General features: G+C 41.9%; 2 protein-coding genes across 8 annotated transcripts in view; one reads left to right on the top strand and one right to left on the bottom strand.

The window, feature by feature from the left end:
* The window catches only part of BRF1 (BRF1 RNA polymerase III transcription initiation factor subunit), a 178,193-nt gene that overhangs the window by 71,835 nt on the left and 84,995 nt on the right, over positions 1–21,363 (top strand). For 4 of the 5 annotated variants that reach the window (XR_010988633.1, XM_068148887.1, XM_068148886.1 and 1 more), the window contains exons 5-7: positions 8,906–8,978; positions 17,210–17,359; positions 18,945–19,038. Coding sequence is in view for 4 of the 5 variants with exons in the window: in XM_068148887.1 (XP_068004988.1) it covers positions 8,906–8,978; positions 17,210–17,359; positions 18,945–19,038 (317 nt within the window). In the remaining variant the exon portion in view is untranslated. Of the gene's footprint in view, positions 1–8,905; positions 8,979–15,656; positions 15,757–17,209; positions 17,360–18,944; positions 19,039–21,363 lie in introns of those variants that run through there. The other variant, XM_068148889.1, reaches the window with a different exon arrangement.
* Positions 10,877–14,190, bottom strand: BTBD6 (BTB domain containing 6). Of its 3 annotated transcripts, XM_068148892.1 has the most exons (5): positions 13,719–14,190; positions 13,180–13,474; positions 12,843–12,933; positions 12,469–12,587; positions 10,877–12,263 (listed from the first exon to the last, which is right to left on the bottom strand). In XM_068148892.1, the coding sequence occupies exons 2-5, from the start codon at positions 13,383–13,385 to the stop codon at positions 11,231–11,233; spliced, it is 1,449 nt and encodes a 482-aa protein (XP_068004993.1). In that variant the 5' UTR covers positions 13,386–13,474; positions 13,719–14,190; the 3' UTR covers positions 10,877–11,230. The 3 variants fall into 3 exon arrangements, with proteins under 3 accessions (XP_068004993.1, XP_068004992.1, XP_068004994.1); XM_068148891.1 differs by lacking the exon at positions 13,719–14,190 and having other exon boundaries at positions 13,180–13,666; XM_068148893.1 differs by lacking the exons at positions 13,180–13,474; positions 13,719–14,190 and adding an exon at positions 13,044–13,174.

Here is a 21,363-nt window from a genome sequence, read left to right as displayed (position 1 = left end):
TATTTTCTCACACCCTTAGCTTATTTAAAAAAGAAGTTACAAAAACCAAAATGAAAACATCTTGGTGGCAAAGTGTGTATGGCCCAGTAGAAAACTTCAATACATTCTGCTTTAGATCAGCCTTTGCCCACAGATTGTATGCCTAGAAATGAAAATCAATTAGTTTATTAGATTATAATTTATTACCTTGAAGTGCTGGGGGTTGGTTGTGTGGGTTTTTGTTGTTTGTTTTTTGTTGGTTTTTTCTCCCAAGGACAGTTCTCCCATCCTGAAGTTGGGCTATGAATGTTATTAAAGAAAGGTTCTTTGCAGCAGTAGTAGTATCTTTCTAAAATATTTAATGTGTTCAGACTTGTCTATACAAAGTATATCATACTGGTCCATGTAACTGTTTTGAGTTGTGGGTGTTTTTGTAAAATGAGGGAGGTGTCATTTTTATATCACAAAATAGTTACATCTGAAGGTCTAAAAATGAGACCCTGTTAACCTTCATGAATTCTTTCTTAAGTGCTAATAGAAAATTTTGAGATTTTTCTTCAGAATTTTCTGCCTGATGGAGCTCAATTGCTGTGGGAGGTGAAGTGACCTGCAAGGCTACTAATCATCTGGCCACAGCAATTTTTCTGAAGAAAGTTACCAAACGGAGCCTCCTTAGAAAGTGTCTTCATAGAGGCTACTTGACTGAATTTCAGAACACCTTAAAATAGGCTTAAGTGCATTTGAAGGGAAGAAAAAAAGGACAAAACCCTTTTTTGTATTGCTTAATCAAAAATCAAACCAAAGAGTAAGCTTTCTAACTCCAGGTACCAGCAAAAAACGATAAATGACAGCTTGTGATAAAGGGCATCCATTGCTTCCTTTGGCCATCTTTGCATCTTGAAACAATATTAGCTTTGCCATTCTGTGTTTTACTTGTGGCACCCTCCACATTAGTCACCTTCAACCAGTGTCTTGAAAGTGCTGGGGAGCTAACACCCTCTGTAGCTCACAACATGACACAGGTGGCAGCTAAAAGTAAGAGTAACATTTGAATCTGCTGTTACCTGCAAATCACTAGTCATTTAATGACCTCTCATATTTGTGGTCTTTTTCCTCTCTTGTTCTGTTTAGCTTTTTTTATTTAAAAAAGGGGGGGAAAAAAAAAGGAGGGGAACTTATGAGTGTGGTCTCTTATGCATTGGTCTGTACAATGCCATTGCATTGCTGTGGGATTTGGTCCTCCATTCTCTATTAAAAAAAAAAAACCAAAAAACACACCACCAAAAAGACCCACCTGTCCCTAGAGTTTATTGCACTTTTAGAAGAATACTATGCTGCTAAAACTTAGCAATAGAAGAGACTAATTTTCATTGCTAATGGCAGTCTAAGTAGTCATACCAGTTTTCTTCTTATGCTGATGACTGAGATGTGGGAGTTTGTCTTATTCCAGTTGAGAACTGCTGCATTTCATAATAGTTTTTGGAGATTCAAAATTGCAGTCATCTCAGAAAAAGCCAGAATGTCTTCTTATTTTTAATTGAAAAGGCAATTTCTTTGGTATTTTTTCCTCCCATTTTTAGTTCAAGTGAAGTATGTCCTGTGTCTTGGAAGCCTCATATTTAAAGTGTTGCCGGGTTCAGTATGTCTCTGGTACATTTAGACTTTAAAGCATTATCTGAAAGGATCTGAAAATGTCCGGATGACTGCTACAAATCAGGCTCTTTCCTTGTGTGGAGCGGCGAAGCTGAATGTTGATTGAGTTGGAAGGAAGATCAGTCATCAGTCTCTGACAGGGAAAGTACTTGCTTATATTTTCAGATACTGCATTTTACTTGCAAATACAGTCTTTGGAGAGGTCTGTAATCAGGCCTTTTGTTTGCTTTTTTGTTGGTCCAATCTAAGCGACAGGCCTTGCCTGTTGGGGTGAGTTGCAAAGCTTGTCTAGCCTTGGCCCGAGTTTTGAACAGTTGAGGTGTGCTCATCTGTTTCAGAGTAACTAATTCCTTGTACCTGGAGAATTGTTTGGCTAAAATTTTCAGCTCAATGTGCTGAAATGTAGCCATTCTCATCCCCAAAAATGGCAGTTTCTATTTTAGCCTTTTGTAATCTCCACTGTCATGGTCTTTGCAATGTGTTTATAAAAGACTTTGGGAAGAGGTGTTGGCAGTGCTTTGATCTCCAGTTTCAGCCTACTGGAATATAATTTTTAGTGTTCCTAGTGTGTCCTGCTGTTAAATAATGCTTACTGAAAAGATGTTAGACAGAGACAGGCTCTTTCATAGGAGTGCACAGCAGGAGGATTAGCAGCAATGGACATAATGATTTAAAAAGAGGTGTTTTGACTTGATATGAAGAAAAGGTTTTTCACCATAAGGCCAGCTAAACATTGAAACAGGCTACCCAGAGCTGTTTTGAAGTCCCTGACCATCGATGTTTTTCAAGATCCTGAGCAACGTCGTTTGTTCATGTAGCTGACACTGCTTTGAGTGGGAGGTTGGTCCAGAGACCTGCAGAGATGCGTTCCATCCTGGACTAGCTAGGGTTTTAAATAAGGGAAGAGGGTGCATAAGAAGTGAAAATCAGTAACTAGTACTTGCTTGGTCTAGTCCTCCTTTGGTCTCTCTTCCACTTCAAAATGCAACTCTCACCTCCTACTTCTTTATCGTCAATTTGTTAAGTAACAGTACTTTTTTGTCCAGAAGGATTTTTATTGTGGGTTACTTTTGATACTCATTTTTATTTCTTCTAAAGGCAACATTGACCTCTCTGATTCCTCTATGGTTGTCATGAATTACTCTGACTTTCTTGCCTAGATGGTACAATAATGGTTTATGGTACTGTTGTGCTTTTGGAAGGACGAAAGCTAGAGCTACATGTATGTGATTAGCAAAAAGCAGACTTTCCCTTTGGAGTCCCCAGACTGAAAGCAAGGCTTTACGGTCTAGCAGGAGAAGCAGCTGCTGAATTTTGATGTAATTTTTTTTTTTTAAGTGCAGTCTGACAGGCTGAGTTTGGTGTGTTTGTATTTTTTTCTATTGTCTTTTGAGGTTAAATATAATGTTCTACTTGCACTATGGATCCAAAAAATAAGGAATACAGTTTGTGTGGAGAAAAGCAAAACAGAGTATTTTTAAACACTGTACTAATTTGCTTCAGTTTTTAATACCCTTTGTTCATTTAAAGTTATGATGTTGACTGTATTTGCCTTTATTGCCCCTATGCAAATTGCTGTGTTGATTGAGTTAATTTAAACAACCTGGTTGGGACCTTCAGGCATCACTATACTAGAAATGTTAATAATGAATCAAATAACCACAGGTGCCTCTTTCCCCAGCAACAGACACTCTCCTTAAAAACTCATTTGCTTTTCATGCTTGCTTAATTATTTAGGCAAGCAGCCATGGATGTCTCTCAGTGTGAGTTCTCATCGTGTTCCAACTGCCCAGTCTTTGTCAGAATACCTTAACCACTGCCACCATTTGTAATATTTTTCTGGAATGCCACACTGTGGTCTTTAAAGGTCTTTTTGGAAATTGCTCATAGTGAAAAGTGTATTGATTCATAAAATTCTGGAACTTATGGTCATGCAAGAACTTTAATTCAGTGATTGCATCTCTTTTTTTTTTTTTCTTTTTTTTTTTTAATGCTTCTGTCCAGAAAGTAAATTGCCTGGTTAACTGTATGAATAGGAGATTCCCTGTTTCCCCAAGAGAGTTAAAAATTCTGGAAAGTGTTAGACTGGTCAACATCTAAACTCCTGTGTTATCGGAAACAAGCTATTTTTTGTTGGTACTTCTAAAACTGGAAATATATCGGTATTTGTGAACACATCAGGCATGATGTGAAAGCAAGAGGAAATTATGAAAGGGTAAGAGTCCCTATGGAAGTGCCCCTTTGAAATCAGCATCTGATGACTGACAGATGTGAAATTAAAAGACTGTGTCTGCAAAAAATACTGTGAAGGGCAAATACTACAGCAAATAGAAAGATCTTTCTGTAAAGATGTAACTAAATAGTTGGAAGCCATTCCTTCTCCCCCTGCCCCTCTTAACTAATATGAAGCATTCTGCAACAAGAATGGAGATAAACTGTTGGTAAAAGATAACATCTTAGAGAATCTTAAGTTCTCCTGTAAAAACTTAACGGTAAAATCAAGGGGGTTCTTCAGTGCCTTGGTGACCACATACTTTTTTGTCTGAAAGATGTTGTATTGCTAAGGAATCTGTTTGTTTGTTTTAAATAACTAAACAACAAAAACCCCCACTCCAACAACCAACAAACCAAGAAGACAACCCCCTTCCCCCCCAAAAAACACCAAATGTACAGAAAACCTCTTAACCTCCCCCCACCCCAAACCAGCAACAAAACAAGAAAACCCCGTCAGCAAAACAACAGCTCAGTGGCAGGTGCGTATGTTTGTAAACTTACTCTGCTAAAGATGAACTGAATGTAAAATAATAGGGTAAAAACTATCAGGTTATGTAGGTACTTTAAAATATCCCTGCTGACAAGAAGCTGACACCACTCTGTTGCTCAAACCTAGTGATGGTGTGAAGTTTAGGAAATTTTAATATCTGATGAAAATATGCAAACAAAACATGTAAGGCTATTAAAAACATTGTCAGACATTGGCAATTTTGAATGGGGATGGTTGAGGAAATACTGGTTTTCAGTATGATCCTTTTCACATTAAGAAAGTGAATAGGCCAAAGTTGATGTAGTTAAGCTTTAAAGCTGTACCAATTGAGGTCTAAGCCAAAGATACCCTTTTAGAAGGGCATTTTTGTTTATTAGCCATTCTAAGGACTCATGTCAAGTCAGGTTTTAGGAATGCAAATGTCATATGGTTCTAAATCTGGAGCATTAAGCTTTTGATGGATTGGAGCATATGCATTTTTGTAAGAAGTTCTTAATGAAGAAAGAACTAGAAATTAAAGTAGGCCTCTAAATTAATTCTCTTAATTTTCTAAGCTTAATGGAGTGCAAAAACACATACAAACAATGAGAGTAAAGGAAGACTATATGACTGTTCTATATCATATCTCATCTGTCATAGAATGTCTGTTTGTGAGTAATAGTTGAAGTTACTGACAGCAGCAGAAAATTTTACTGAAAGGGCCTTCGTCCACTGAACACTTAACACAAGCTTTTGACAAGCCCATATTTTGGGCTTCATCAAGAGAAGGGTGGCCAGCAGGTCAGGAGAGGTGATTCTTCCCATTTGCTCTGCTCTTGTGAGACCCCACCTTGAATGTTGCATTCAGTCCTGGTGTTGCCATCATAAATAGGACATAGAAGTGTGGGAGCAAGTCCAGAGGAGGGCCACAAGGATGATCTAAGAGCTGGAACACCTCTGCTATGAAGATAGGCTGAGGGAGCTGGGGTTGATCAGCCTGGAGAAGGTCTGGCAGGATTTTGTAGCTGCCTTCTAATACGTGAAATGATCCTGCAGGAAAGCTAGAGAGATACTTTTCATAGGGGTGTCCTAGCAATAGGACAAGGGGGAGTGGATTTAAGCTGAGGGAGAGTAAGTTTGGACTGGATCTTAGGGACAGTACAAGGGAGAGACTCTGAAATAGTTTGTCCAGAAGGCGATGAGGCTCATGAAGTGCCTAGAGCATGTATCCTACAGGGAGCACCTGAGGCAGCTGGAGTTGTTCATTCTGGAGAAGAGGAGGCTGAGTGGAGACCTTACTGCTTTCTAAAACTACCTGAAGGGAGGTTGGAGTGAGGAGGGGACCAGCCCCTTCTCCTTCATGGCAACAGGACTAGTGAAAAAGGTTGAGCTGCACCTGGGGAGGTTTAGGCTGAATATTTGGAAATATTTCTTCACTGAAAGGGTTATCAAACATGGGAATGGTCTGCCCAGGGCAGTGGTGGAGTCACTGTCCCTGGCATGTGGACCTGATGCTTAGGGACATGATTTAGTGTTGGCCTTTTAGTGCTGGGTTGAAGGATGGACTGCAGCTGATCTTGAAGGTATCTTCCAAACAAATATATTTTATGATTCTGTTGTGGATGCCCTCTCCCTGGAGTCTTCAAGTCCGGGTTGGATGAGGCCATGAGCAACCAAGTCTAGTTGAGAGGTGTCCCTGCCCAGGCAGGAAGGTTGGAGTAAATGATCTCTGCTACTAAACCCCAAAGTTCTTAAAATATTGTGCTTCATCAGTTCTTAATGCCATTACAGATTTTGGGGTGAGCTTTATGCTATCTTTAATTTCCCATTTACAATAAATGCCTCAGAACCTGTGAATATCTGGTTACTTTTATAGATGAGAAGCATATTGAAGGCACTTTAGGTCTCCTTTTCCATTGATTTGCCAGGAAAACTGGCACCGATTAAGTATTCCTGAGTCTTTTGGTGACTTTATGCTGGCATTAAAAATGTGTGAGCTTCATGAAGAAAACAATAAAAAGCATGTCATCCTCTGTAAATGATGCTTTCTTTCTAAACTAGTAGTAGCCAAAACTGCAAAGACATGCACTTGGGATCAAAAGAAATTCCCTAGTGTACCATTTATATTTGAATTTATTATTTCGTGTAAATACTCTGCCTTCACCTTGAAGTTGTTCATAAAACACTGCTGATGTGGGTGAAGTGGAAAGGCAGGTTAGATTTAAGCTTGTAACTTTTCAAATAGACCATGGATCATAAGACTTTGTGTTAGACGGAGGGGAGGACTCCAAACAGTCATGGAGCAATTTCATTTTGCATCTGTCTTTGCTTTAGATTTAATTTGGGACCTACATTGATTGTTAGAACTTCACTGGGGGGGAAAAAAAAAAAAGAAAACCTGCTTCTTTATGCCTCTTCATATTTATTTGCTCTGATGATTACAACTATTGAAAGTTTGCTTGGGAGGACTTTCTTAGAGAGTGACATGGTTTGATGGGGGCAAACATCAGGCATTTGGATGTCATCACCAAAAAAACCCAGGAAAAATACTTGTGTGAATTTGTTTTTTTTCCTAGACTAAAACAAAAGAACTAGATGAGTTTGTGGAGTCTCTGATGGAAATACCATATGTACTTGGCTCTACTGAAGTAACTTTATTGATTTGTGCAGTGAAATTGTCCTTGCAGAGCGAGGTCTAAGTGATGAAGTTTAAGAACTTTTGTAATGTGGTCAGCCAACTTAGAAGGCTGAAAGTACAGCCAAACCCCTACTCTTTATGTTAACATTCTTTGGACAAAAGGTCAAAATAAACCATTCCAAGCTTGCAAGTGAATCTAGAGCATCTCAAGCCAACTGAAACACTGCAGATACTTTGCAGTAGTAATGTCTGGTTCTCTTTCTGGCTCATGGAAAGTTACATGCTCTCAGACTCCTATATGAATTGCCAGATTCAGTAGGTGCTTAATTTTTTGTATAAAACTCTGTGACTTACTTGCCAAGAAATATGCTTCTTATTTAAAGGATATCTTTTGTTCACTTCCTTCCCATAGAATAGTATTTCTATGTTGTTTGGTATTTCAGAAAGAAAGGATAGTAAAATTTAAGACTATACTTTTGTATCTCATAGGCCAGACAGCATGAAAGATATTCAACAATTTCCTCTAAATATGGAATGAATTACTATCATATCATATACATTGGATTGAATAGTCACTTTCAAGATACAAGATCGTTCAGAGGATTTCTTTGAAGTATTTTAAAAAAGAAAATTCTGATTTGAAGAAAAAATCACATTATCTTGACATTGAAAAAAAAAATTAAGTGCCAGGTGAAAATGTACGTATTTATTTTTGCTGGCTTGGTAGAAACATCTGTACATTTGAGAGGAAAGCTTGCTTTTAAACTAATGTTGCTAAAGCTCTATTGTGAAACTGAAAGGGAATGTACTTAGAAACAGGGCTTTTTATCTTCATGGGCTTGTACCATGTTACTAACTCAGTTGTGTAATTGACTGTGTAGTAAACACCTTCACTCTCCTGGCATGTGAGAGAGGCAGTTCTGATGCTTTGATTAACTGAGTATATCCTATCCTTAAGAAACAAATCAAAACTGCTTGTTTGGAGTGTAGGAGGATGGAGATTTTTATACCAATGTTGACCTTTACATATGCCTTGGGGAAGCAAGGTGTTCATGGAGCTTTGTGGGAATGTTTGGGGCTGTTTGGGAACTGAAGTATATCCTGTATTTCTTGATGAACACAAAAACGCATCTTAGGATAGTGAAAGAAAAATTCCTCAGACTTTTAAAATACAAATGTAGTGCCTATGCTATAAATTGCAAGTCAGAGTATGAAGAGTAACTCCTCCCCTCAGTTTACATCCTCAGTGCAGCAGTGAAGGAGAAAGGGGACCAGGTTTCTGTCCCCAGTACCTTAGTAGGTTTGGTGTGGTTTAGGGTTTTGATATTTTTTTTCTTTTTTTTTTTTTTTTTTTTAATGTAGGGTCATCTGGGCTAATGTCCACACAGTAAGAAATTACAAATAACCCTTTGGGCATGTAGCACCACTCCTTGCTTTGCTGGAAAAGTTTGATGCTTGCTTGCTTGTGAAATACTTAATTATCCCACTTCACATGCTCATGCAGAGCTGAAATTTGCACTAACTTGTGAGTATTTGCTCAGGTTTTGTTATGTTACAAGATAAATGACATTTCATGGATAGTGGTATTATTTTAAAGCCCATTTAGTGCTTTGTTAGGTGACAGCTGAAAAACTATCAAAGTACTACAATGCAACATGAAGAGCACACTAAACAAATGTTTAAAAACTTTTCAGGATCTACTTACACTTTGATTTACAATGATAATTTGTGCAGCTTTTGACAAGCACCAAGAATTTATTCTATAGTTATGAGTATTCCTTGCACTACTTCTTGGTTTTTTTTTTCTTCCTTTACATATAAATGTTCTATTAAAAGCGTTTGTGGTTTCAGATTTAAATAATGGTGGGTGTGTTTTTTTTGTCTTTTAATAGGTGAATGTCTATGTGCTGGGAAAAACTTTCCTTCTGTTGGCCAGAGAACTCTGCATAAATGCTCCAGCCATAGGTATTTATTTTTTTCTAATGAGTTGATTTCTGAGCATTTTATTTTCTGCATGGTTACTTAACAAGAATATATGTGTATGTGTGTATGTATACATAGTATTGTGTGCTGAATACCAAAGTGGTAACTTAGAAATGAAGCTGGAATCAATTGAGGCAGAAGAGCATTGCTGATGCTGTTCGTTATGTAAGAGGTTTTGGAGAGCTAGATGCTGTTTTCTTTGACAAATAATTTTGTTGCTGTTTCTGAGAGTAGTTTAGGCTATGCTAAGACAATGGGCTGATGTGAAACAAATGTGTGCCTCTACAAGCTTGCACATGCCAGTCACACTTCCAGAGAGATGCAACATTTGATAAATATTTGACAAATTTATTATCTGTCCATCGCCTGTAGCTGAGGTGTTCAGTGCATGAAATACAAGTGGCTTGTTGGAAAATGAGGAGCAACTTTTTCAAGCATGTGAACAACTTTTAATAGTAAGTCATCACTGAATTCATAACAGTGATAGGGATGTGGGCTTTACCCTGTCTAAAGGGTATAAAAGCTAATGCCTAGACTGTAGCTTTTAAGCCGAGGGAATTTGTGCCAATTTGAGTTAAAAGAGCACACTTACAGAGAGGTCTTCTGACTGCTACCCACTTCTGTGCAGGAAATTTAGTCCTGTATCTTTACTCCCACTCTCCTTAATCTGTACTGAGAGAATCAGTTGCCTTTGTGTTCAAGAACACCACATGCCCACCCCTTCAGCTGTACTCAGCTGGGCACATAACTGCCTGCTTCTGCAGCAGGAGAATGGGCAGCTCGCATATTGAGCATCATCATAACAGCATCCAGATAGCACAGGCACTGCACAGCTCCAGCCATCGTGTTGTGCTGGCTTTGTTAGCAAAGCTTGATGTATAGGAAAACTTCTTGGTTTCAATAATTTAGTTTCTGCCTTTTTTTAAGAAAGAACAGCCACAATTTGTATTGCAGCTTAGTTTCAAAGGTGAAAATCAATGCAGCTTGGGAAAAGGCAAATAGAAAAACCCTTCTAAGTCAAAGGTGGACATGCTTGTTATACATGGAAAAAAATACTGTTTTAGACTGCTGTTTGAGTATTCATTCCAAGGTCATTATGAGAAAGGATATTTGTAAAAAGCAGAAAATATTTCCAATTGACTCATGTGTAATGATTGTCAGATACTTGAGGAAAAACACCTACTTTTATCACTCATAAGGAAAGTTAAGGGTACTTGCTCTAAAATGACTGCTGATAGCAAACAGGATAGAGGGGAAGGAAAGATCCAGCAATTTTTCTCAAAGGTATTTCTAGTTAATAATTTTGAATGAGTAGAAATACCATCTTGAAATTATTTGTCTAACGTCTGCTCCTAAATGTGAGAATGGGATGTGTATTTAGTTAGCAGCTGTCAGTATTGCAGCTCAGGACTAAATCTGTGATGAAGCCTGTCACTGCATTAAGCTATTTCTCTCTATGTCTTGACTCTGGCCCTTCAAGGAGGGTGCAGTTTGACAGGTGCAAGTGTCAGTGTTGCTGTTTGCTGGGCAGGCTGGAGGTTAACAGAGATGATACATGTGAATGGGTAGTAGAAGCTTTCAAATATGACCACAGGATAATTTTCATCAGCTTTGATTACACTCAGGCTTTGTCTATCTATATTCAGCTTAGGCAACAGGCAAAAACCCCTGAGCTTCCACATCTGTCAGCTTCCTTTTTGCGAAGGAAAATACAGGGCGCTGATAGATATTCTCGCGTACCAGGCAAGGGAACCTTTGTATTTACAGTGATAGCTAATGCCCTGTGTAGGTGCACATGGGGCACAGTTATCACCCATAAAATGTACTGTAGATGAATTAACAGACGAGCCACAAGAGCAGCAATGAGCAAGTACACAGGATTTAGGGCATGTAAAAATGTTTTATATTTCAGAGATTCATAAACTGCTCTAGTTTAGAACATTCTGTTTAAGTCAGCTGCAGTCTGCAAGTTAGTTATCTATATACAAAATAAATCCTGCACGTACTGTGCATTTAACATTTTTCTGCTTGTTGCAGTCTTAATTAAGTCAAATAGCTTATGAATAAATAAAATAAGATTAAATTCAAGAGCATTCCTTCACTTATTTGTATAGCCTGATGTAGCAGATAGTTAAGTAGTATACATTCCATACTGCTGCAGAGTTTGTAGTAAAACTGAAAAATCCCTTAACGCACATCATTGCAGTATTGGAATACAATCAAGGTGAAATGCATCATGCATAGAAAATGAGCTCAGGTATTTGTCCTCCTTGTACTCCAGTTCCATTGGTACTGTCCGAGGAGCACTGGAACTGGAATGTCACTTTCCCACACTGCACTTCAGTCATTCCCTCTTGCCCAAAGTAACTGAGTTCATTACCATCAAGAATAGCACTTACATTGTAAAATGTGTCTTGCTCAACCTGCACAGGGTGTTCAAACCACACAGAGAACGTGTTACTGGAGCCGTCGGAGGTAAACTTTGTCAGATTTTGAGCAAGGACAACTCCTAAGCGCTTCAGTTCAATTTTGACACTGTATTCGGCCTTTCCACAGCTTGACCCATACAATCCCAGTCCTGCTATAAATATCCGTTTGTCTACAGCAAACTGAATACTGTCACATCGCCCTCGGTACCGCCACTGATTGCTGCGATATGCAGACGACTGAAACCGATGGCATCGCTGTGGTACGAGTCCTTTTCTTTTTGTCAGTGGAAACTCTAGTTTGGGTTTATTTGCAGCTGTGTACCATAGGAATATGTTGTGAGTTTCCTCAAGTGTGAGGATGTCCGACTGGGCAGCTCCATTGGCAAACTCTTCCAAAGTCATAGTTGGTATCCGCACCAAGTACAAAGCCTTTCCTAATACGTTCCTCTTGTTGCGTGGCGTAACTGGCAGCCCTTGCCTTTTGCATTCAGCCTCTGCCCAGTTGAGAACAGCCTCAAAAACTACCACTTCCTTGGTGTTGAGTGCCTCCCGGGTTACAATGATCTCTAGTGTTTGTTGATCTATCTCACAGAAGCCCTCTGACTTCAGTGCCATTTCTGCTTGAGCATCAATCACTTCCCAGCAGCGCTGCGTCAGCTCTGGCTCCTCGAAGAGCCTGCTCTGAGAGAGCAGGACACAAGCGTTCTTCGCTTCTAAACTGGTCTCCAGAAAATTGACGCAAGCCTTTGCTAGGGCCGGCACAATGTACTTCTTGGCAGCATAGAGCGTAGCCAGCACCGTGTCAGCTTCCAGGTCTATTTCATCACTATACATGTATCTAGATGGGGGCAGAAAAAAATACAGGCCATGAAAGATTGATCTGTAATCATCTTTGCTGGCAATGAATTTGACATTCAGTATTTGTCAGCACACGAAGTAAATAGTAATAAGTGCATATTGCACAATAGCAATTAGGACATGTATATTTTATAAGCTACTTTGATTCTGTCCACATAATTAGTAGACTTGTAGTGGCCACTTACTTTAATAGGATTAGAAAGGCTGCAGGTTCCACATCTGGTATATGGATTTCAGATTTGACCTCTGCAAGATCACCATAAAACATAGCGTAGAAGACAGAGCTACCAACTGCCAAAACATACTGAAAAATAAAGAGAGAGAAGCCTCAGTAACGTGGATGTGGAACAGCTGAGCATGCTGGCTTCGGTTAGAGCTATACGTAAGGAAAGTTAAAGGCTGCAGTAGGGACAGAAGCCTGCCTTCGACTGTGTATGTGAATTACTTCTGGGACTAGATGAAAGCTGCAATTAGGGGGAAAAAAGTGGTACCTGGTTGTGAGGCAGGGAGAGAAGGCGATATGCATAGTATTAAAAAGCTAAAAATTATCCGCACAAACCTTATGGGCAGGAACTTTCTTGGATGCCCCAGGCGGGCCCACGATGAAGTGAACGTCAGCCATGAGTTCGTTATTGAACATCAGCGCGTTCCTGCAAGCGAGGGGGAGGGAGGAGAACGCCCCGTTAGCCGCAGGCAGCCCCTCACCTGGTGCCCCAGCCCCGCCGGCACGCAGCCGTCCGAACCTCCCACCGCGGCGTACCCTAGGGCTCCGGTCCCATCCCGGGGCGTCCCGGCCATCACGTCTGGCCTTGGTGCAGGTGCACGAGGCCGAGTCTCTCTCGGTCTGTCTCCCGTTCCCCACCCCCGGGGAGAGTCTGGCCGGTCCCGGCCCTTACCTCTCCCGCAGGGTGGGGTGGAAGGACTGCCAGTTGGCGCTTTCCAAGTTGTTGTTATTGAGGTTCTGAAGCTGTGGCGGCGGGGGCGGCTGAGCGCTCTGCTGAAGCTGCAGGGCGTTCTTCTTGCTGTTGGCAGCGGTGGCGGCGGCGGCGTTACTGTTTGCGATGTTGGTGTTGGTGCTGGCAGGATAAAGTTCTGCAGCCATCTTCTTCTTGAGGGACAGGGGCACTATCTCATAGCATCCTGGCACCTTGCCGTTTGACCTCACACTCTTTTTGGACTTCTTTAAGGTCTCTGGAAGCAGAAGAAAAAAAGTCAAACACTTCATGATCCTGCCATTGAGGCAACCATGGGGCAGTGGCATGAGCGAGTGAACTACCAAATCCCAAATGCCGGTCCCACTATCTGGGTACTCTGTGCTTCCAGATGCAGGGCAGCTTTTGATTTTTTTGGTGAGTGCGCGCTCTTTGGTTACAAGCTCGACGCACCTTTCCAGGGGGAAAAGGACGATGCTGGATCGATCAGAGACAGCGCTCACCTTGGCTCAGAGCGGGGGTCCCAGCCTCCACGGCACTGCCACGACTGCAGTGGGGAACCCGAGCCGGAGTAGGAGGCAGTTCCTTTCCCCAAGGAAAATGGAGACAAAAAAGGGCCAAAAATAAGAACGGGGGAAAAAAAATGAGAAGAAAAAAAAAAAAAAAAAAAAAGGCAAAATCCAGCAACGCAACCAAACAGATCCAGCCGAAGCGGTAGGTCAGAAGCAACAGTCAATCCACAAATCCTCCGAGTGCAGCAGCTCGGCAAGGGTGAAGCGCAGCCAGCCGCCCGATCCCCGCTGCCAGCAACCGTCCTTTCTCGCCCGGCAGGGGCACATCCGTGGCGGCCGGGCCGAGGCGAGGCGGCTGCTCTCTGCAGTCCCAATCCCGGGCGGCCCCCGCCGCCGCCGCCGCTCGCACCAACTTTCCTTCTCTTCTCCCCGCGGCTGCTGCCGCCCCTCGGCACTGCTCCTCCGCGCTCCTCCCGCCCCCGTCGGGGGCGTTGCTGGCCGCGGGGCGCTTCGGCTCCTCCGCGGCGGGCGGGCGGCGCTGCCCGCGGCGCTCCCCTCGCAGTGCTGGCGGCGGGATGCGGCGCTGCAGGACGGAGCTCTACGCGGCTCTGCCGGGCCTTGCCTCCGCCTCCCGCCCTAATAGGCAGCTGCCGCGCTGCGCGTCACTACGGCCCACGCCAATGGGGAGCGCCGAGGTGCGGGGGGGTATCCGTGTCCCGCCCCGCCGTGTGTCAGTCTTCTGCACGCCCCGGTGTGCCCCCCGCGCACTCTCAGCTGCCCGCCTGGGGGCGCTCTGCTGGCGGTACCGGCCCGGGGGCACGGGTACGTGCGCAGGTCCAAGCTCCGCCACGTCCCCAAGTTCCCTTCTGCCAGCACCGCAGGAAAGCCCGGCAGTCTCTCCAACGCCCGTTGCTCCTGCGCCCAGCCGGACTACCGTGGTTGCGACCGGCGCAGGGGCAGCTGTAGCGGAACGGAGTAGGGCGGGCCGGCCTGGGGTCCGCACCGCCCTTCTCTGCCGGTCCGGGCGGGGGCGCCGCAGCGCCGCGCAGCTCCGCGGGTGCCGGCGCCGGGGGCATGGCCAGGGCGGAATTATTTAAGTCGAGAGAAGGTGACGGAGTGTTTCTTTGGCTGTTTTTTTGCAGTCTTGAACCCGCTATACCCCGCTTGTGCGGGCTTTCCTGGTCTGGGTCCACGCTAGTTTTCTGGGAGACCGTTCCCGTGGGGTTGGGAAGACGGCGGGGTACGGCTCCGGCTTCGGCTTCTGTCCCCGAGCCTACCGGTCCGTTTATCTGGTCGGGAAGTCACTCTCCAGAACAGCTTTCAAGAGATTTTTGTATCTTCCTGTAAATGACTATGCGGCATCTAGGTTCTTCGAGAACTCCCAAGTTCCAAGTCACGAGTAGGACAGGGAGAAAAGCGAAAGTCTTCACAAAACCAGATTCACAATTCTTAAAAACGAAAATCACGGTTTTCTTCCTGTCCACATCCCTGTAACCCCTGTTCTGGAGACCCAGTGGGGTTTGCTCCACTTGAACTTGCTCACTCACATCCAAGAGTTTGGGTCCCATGAGTCTCCTAGAAAGTAGGGGGCTCACCTAGTGAGCAGGGTCTTTTGGTGCTTGTTCAGTTCTTGGGGAAGGAATCAAGGTGTTTGGGTTTTACAACTAATTTTTCTTTTTTTTTTTTTTCCTTAACGTTTGCATGCATGCAGAACGTGTATGTTAACCTTGGATCTGTATTTATATATTGGTAGTATTACTTTATAGCTGTTTATGGCCTCTTTAAGGCTTTTCACTTAAAACTCACAGGCATATTCATTTTCTGCCTGTTTGGGAGCTTCAGAATTTAAATTAACAATGTGCAATGTTTTGTCAAACGACCTGTGGGCATGACTGCCAGCAGAAATGTCTGAACAGCTACAATGTGAACGTGTAAATACTCCCAAAACTCCACTCCAAAGAGAAAGCCGTGAATTGCTGTGTTTTGCTCTGCTCCATGGCCGGAGGAGCTGAAGTTGAACCATTTTGGGGTAAGGAGAGATGGGAAAGCCAACCAGATGTTGCATTGTTAACACCTCATGCATGTCTGTAGGCAAAGAGCAAAGTTTAAAGCCTGTTGAACCCCAGGCTGTCACTTCTGAAAGGGATTTTGTTGTTGTATTTTGGAATGGGTCATTTCTGTTGGGCAGTTTTACATAATCATACCTGGAAACACAGAACTGCTTCCTGAATCATCAGGACTGCTTAGTCTTTCCTAAACCTTTGATGGGCTTGGCAGTGCTGAGTTAATGGTTGGACTTGATGATTTTAGAAGGTCTTTTCCTACCTAAATGATTCTGTTATTTTTAGGGTCATGTTAAGAAGGTGACTGCTCTCTGGCATGTTTTCAGGGAGAGGGGTTTGGAAGTTCTTGCTTGATAAATGCTTTCATTTAAATGCTTCTGCAGGGCTGAGAGGCACAATAACCTACGGTGTGATCTTTGTAATTATGGATAACAACAGGGCATCATTGTTACACCTTGGTGCTAAATGAAACTGCTTTGATTAATTGTAAATCTGTAAGATTGTTCCAGTGTTTCAAGCTGAATTTTCATCGTTATCAGTTTTAAGTGTCTATGTAGAGGATCAGCTAAGGAAATTGAGTTGAGACAAATAGTTAACAATTTACCGTACATGATGGATTTTCGGTCCAGTGACAAAAGGCTGGCAGGAAATGAGAAATTGATGCTTCAAATAAGAGTAAACATGTGTTAAGTGTAGCTTTTACAAGATTGTTTGATAAATTATAAATTGGTTTAGGTAAAGCACAGTCTGTACTGATATATTTTGGTTAGTTTGAAGCCGGTAACACCAACACTTGAAATAAGTTTAGACATGTGGAGGTAGATCTGTGCCCGATGTAAATTGTTATGGTGTTGTTGATGTTAATTGGGGTCTAGCAATTTGTGCTGATGGAGACTATGCCTTAGTATCTGTAATAAACAGCATCTTGTGTTGTTGGAACATGAGCAGGAGCTGGAATTAACTTCAAAGATGTGAGCAGATTTTTGTTAGAGACGTGGAATTCTAAGCAAATGACACAAGTTACTTTATTTGCTACTTTGCACCAGATTCTAAAAGTTTTATACCCAAAGACATGTCCTTGTTCCACAAAAGCTTTTACAAGTGCTTAGCTTTGTGCATAATTTCAGTGATACCGGTAGTGCTCCTCACATGTCAGAGTCAGTATCTATAGCTTTGGACTCTGAAAAGCATGTAGGAAAACCTGTGTGCAGGCTTCTAAAGGTTTTTTGTCTATAAAGGAAAGAAGAATTTTGGTTTAGCTTAGCCAAAAAGGGGCTTCTTAACCTTAGCACAGAGCGTGCTGTTTGTTGAGATGTGAAGTGAGCCAACCATGACAGCCCCACAGAACTGCTTCTTGAGTACCACATTTCCTAAATCAAAGGTTAGGATTAGAAATAATTGTATTGCTTTCTGTTGCAGATCCGTGTTTGTACATTCCTCGATTTGCACACATGCTGGAGTTTGGGGATAAGAACCACGAGGTGTCCATGACAGCTCTCAGGCTGTTGCAGAGAATGAAGCGGGACTGGATGCACACTGGCCGCCGGCCCTCCGGGCTCTGTGGAGCAGGTATGTCATATTCTGGGTGTATCACCTCTCCTGCTGGGGGATGGACAGGAGAGGCTGTTAGTTAGGAACAGGTGATGATTTTCTCATGTCCTTGGTGATGCTGTGTTCTCTTGGTTTCGTGCTGTCAGGCACCTTTAGATTATGTAGGTCTTCTGAAACACAAACTTCATTTTTGCCCTTGCTCCTATATGCTTAGATCCTTTGTGTCTTACGTTTTGGATTTTTTTAACCTCCTTTTCTGGTGCTCTTCTCACCTACAATCTCTGCAAGCTGTAGCTGCTAAAAGGTTTTATTGTCAGCTAAAATGGCACCATTAGTGCAGGCACTTTGATTTGTGTCTTTACACAGTGTCTTATGCAAGCATTGCCCTCTTTGACCTGTTCTCTAGTATTATTTTCCTCTCCTTCATCTTTTTCCAAGATCCATCACTGTCCTGATGGTTACAAAAACACCTACGGGTTTGGGAGGGCTAGGTTAAAAGGTAGGCAGTGCCAGCTAGTCAGGTCAGAGCAATGGAGAATGTATAGTCACAATGTTCACATCTATATGGTATTTAAAAGATCTTATGTGTGCATGCTGGAATGAGAAACAGCACTCAGATCTTAAGGAGTCTAGGACTATGCAAGCTTCTTGAAATTTCTAGCATCTTTTTGTTAATAGTGTTTGCTTATTGCACATTGCTAAAATCTTGAGGATAGACTCTACAGGAGACCAGCCTGATCTTTGATTCACTGCGTAGGCTATATCCACACAAGCAAGTATTTTGATGCAACAGACATGGATCAATAGACTGAAGCAGATGATGCAGATTTGCCTACATCCATCCATGCAGTATGAAGTTCATGTGGTGTACTATGCACTGGGTTTAGTTTGGTTCCCTGGCCTAAATGCCTGTGCCACATGTCGTTTGAAGGACCAGTTGTTATTTTATCCCCTGATGTTCCTGTTAGGAACTGGAGCACTTCAAACACATACCTGAAGTGGAGCTGTGGTTTAGTTTTCTCTGAGAGGAAGCACTTTTGCATGCTTAACACTGTTCTGCCTACAGCACAATGAGTGGGGATGATACTTCAAAATAGAGCTAGTGCTCTTAATCACCACACTAATGTGAATGCAGCCAGTACAGCTTGTTATCTAGCTGTAGAAGGGCGTCTTGTAGGAGAGCACTTGGCCACTAGCAAGACAGGAATGGTGGTCACAACAGTGAGGATAATAGTCTAAGCAGATTCAGTGTCTTGCTGGAGATGTTTTCATTCAAGGCTAGTAAATTCTACTAAAAAGATGGTAACTTTGAAAATATGTGATCAATGAGATGTTCTTGTGCTGTATTTTAAGCAGCTGACCATGGTTTTCCAAAAGTTAAAGAACAGGGTGCAATTTACAATCAGTTTAATGTTTTTGGGTAGGAAGCAAAATTTTGTAAGGTCAAGTCCATCACCTGTACTCAGAGGTACAGGTGAGTGTAAGCATTTGTAAACTCTTTTGCTGAAGGCAGGAACAAAGAGAGGGCATAGTTATCTGTTTTCTGCTTTTCTTCAGTAAATTTTCCTCTTTTTGACGTTGACTTTCCCTACTTATTCTCCAGCTCTGCTAGTGGCAGCAAGAATGCATGATTTCCGACGTACTGTTAAAGAGGTCATCAGGGTGGTCAAGGTTTGTGAGTCTACATTAAGGAAAAGGTCAGTGCAGCTTTATTGCTTTTATCTTTTGTTTACAATGCTGAAAAGAAGTGTAGTCTAAAATGAATGTATATCAGAGAAAATCAGGTTCTTTTCCTTTTCAGAAGTGCCAAGAATAACCACAAGATGTTTTAGCTGGTCATTTTTAAAGTACTAACACCTCTTATGTAAGGCCTCAAGTACTTAGCAAAGATGGTAAGGAACACTGTGCCCATTTGCAAGTGGAGAGTTGGAGGCAAAAATAACATTGGGTCAGAAATGTTAACAGTGTTGTCATGTCCTCCAAAGACATAATTGATTGACTCTGAAAGCAGAGTGTGTACTCTAGGATTTTTTTATTCATTAATCCAAAACAGTGCTGAAAAGTCTTCTCCTTTAGCTGTTATTGAACAGAACTTTTCAAAATGTTTTACTGAAATATTAATTTTTGATAGTATTGCACTACTAATATACAGAAGAAGGCACGCCAAGTCTAGTGCTGATGTCATTGAAGGGATCCAAAGTGGAATTATTAGCAGAATGTCAGCCTGAAAGTGGGAATTTCCCAAGTACCTTTGGCATGTTTGGGTTTTTTTTTTAAGATCTTGTAGTGTTTTCCATATTTTGAGGAAGTAAGCAGTCATCTTATTTTTTCCTGTTTTGGTTTTGAAAACTTGCAGCATTTTTTCCCCTGTAAATTCAGTAATAAATAACCTAACTTTGAAGTACCACGCTTTCTCTTGCCCTCAGTTGGAAAGTTTTTCACCACCATTGTATTCTTAAGTTTGTTGCACCAAGGTCTGTCTTTGGAAAGCTTCCCTGATGTCTCTCTTTTCTCTCCACCTTGCTGAGACCAGCTTAAATGCATCCATCCGAGTCTAATACTTGTTAATAGAATTAATTTCTTAATTATGAAAAATATTTATGCCCTAGATACTAATTTGTGGAACAGGAATGGTGCTATTTCTCTGCCATGCATGGGTGGTATAGGGATAAATTTAAAGTGTTTGAAGTGCTTCAAAGTACTGTGGCTATAACGATGGAGCAGTACAAATGCTACTTTTTTTTTGTCCTCTGGACAACAGGATGTGTTTTAGTGTGCATTCTGTATGATTAATGGTTTATGCACCCACAATCTACTTCAAGATGCTTAAATAGTTTGTTCTTACTAGGAAAATATGCATAATAAATGAGAGTTGGAAGGAAAATTAATTTGAGCAATTGTTTCAGGCGAAGAAATCTTACTTCAAAATTCATGCTTTGAAATGTTTACTCAAGTCGTACACATCAACTAAAATGACAGCGTTATTTACTTTGACAGGGTAAACGTGACAGCTGAATTATTTTCAGGCAGCTATAATTACAAATGTATTTATCATGAATCTATAAATTTGATTGATGTTTTTCAAATAAAAGCATGTTATATAGTATTTAATGAAGGGGAAAAAACCCACAACAAAAAACCAAACGTTGAGTAACTCCTGCACTTGAGTTTTTTCCTCTTCTTTTAAGAATTCCTCTCAAAATCCCATCAAATAGAATCTGTCTAATAAAAATCTGTTTCATGTTCTCAAAAATTTCTTTGCTTCTCAGTTTGATATGGGGTTTTACTTCCTTTTAATTATTGCTGTAGTTACTCTGGTTTGTAAAGAGTTACTGCTGCTTTGTGCATCATGAAGGTGTTGAGTAGAGTTGCATGAATGCTCATTAATGGATTGTATTGGATGCTGTGCTCACTGATGATGGCTTTGCCCTGATGGCTCTTGAAGTGAAACCACAGGAACGCAGATAACACTGAAACTTCCAGCCTGCAGGTTCTTCTTCAGGGTTTGATTTAGCTTCCAGTTGCCTACATGGCTCCTGGGCAAACACAAACCCTTGGAAGCTGGATTTGCTTTCAGGGACAATGGGTTTTGATGGCAGAAATCTGCAAGGGAAGGGGTGACTCTGACATGAGGTGCCTTCTCCCCCTGCCCTGTGCCCATAGCCCAGCAACCGAGTGGGGAGAGAGTTTTGTTGATCAAGTAGCTTAGATGAGGATGTGGGACTGAAGCTTTCTAAGAAGGCCCTGTTTGGTTTCCTGTTTTGGGAAGACCCTTATCAAGGGGTAGCAGCCCTTCCCAAAGAAAGGCAGTGTGTCTGATCCTGTGCAAAGCAGCTGATGCGGCTGTGTGAAAGTGGATTAGTTCTCCCTGTTGTCCATCAGCTGAAAAGCACCAAGCCCTAGGTACCTGTAGTCCATCATCTACTCTTTCATTGCTGTGTGCTGGAGGAGTAGTGGCTTGTAGGAGGAGGTTCACAAAAATTGATGTACCTTAAGGTTACAAAAATTGATGACTTGAAGGA

Source organism: Melanerpes formicivorus, unplaced genomic scaffold, assembly GCF_026170545.1.
Source record: "Melanerpes formicivorus ecotype bairdi unplaced genomic scaffold, bMelFor1.0.p_v2 SCAF_17, whole genome shotgun sequence".
NCBI classification, from domain to species: domain Eukaryota; kingdom Metazoa; phylum Chordata; class Aves; order Piciformes; family Picidae; genus Melanerpes; species Melanerpes formicivorus.
Note: the sequence above shows the minus strand (reverse complement) of the source record. Positions and strands in the feature narration are given on the sequence as shown.

Coding starts and splice junctions, on each gene's coding strand:
- BTBD6 (XM_068148891.1), bottom strand. CDS start 13,544: ATGCCACTGCCCCATGGTTGCCTCAATGGCAGGATCATGAAGTGTTTG. Junction 12,934..13,179: donor CACCCCACCCTGCGGGAGAG/GTAAGGGCCGGG, acceptor CCTCGCTTGCAG/GAACGCGCTGATGTTCAATA. Junction 12,588..12,842: donor AGAAAGTTCCTGCCCATAAG/GTTTGTGCGGAT, acceptor TTTATTTTTCAG/TATGTTTTGGCAGTTGGTAG.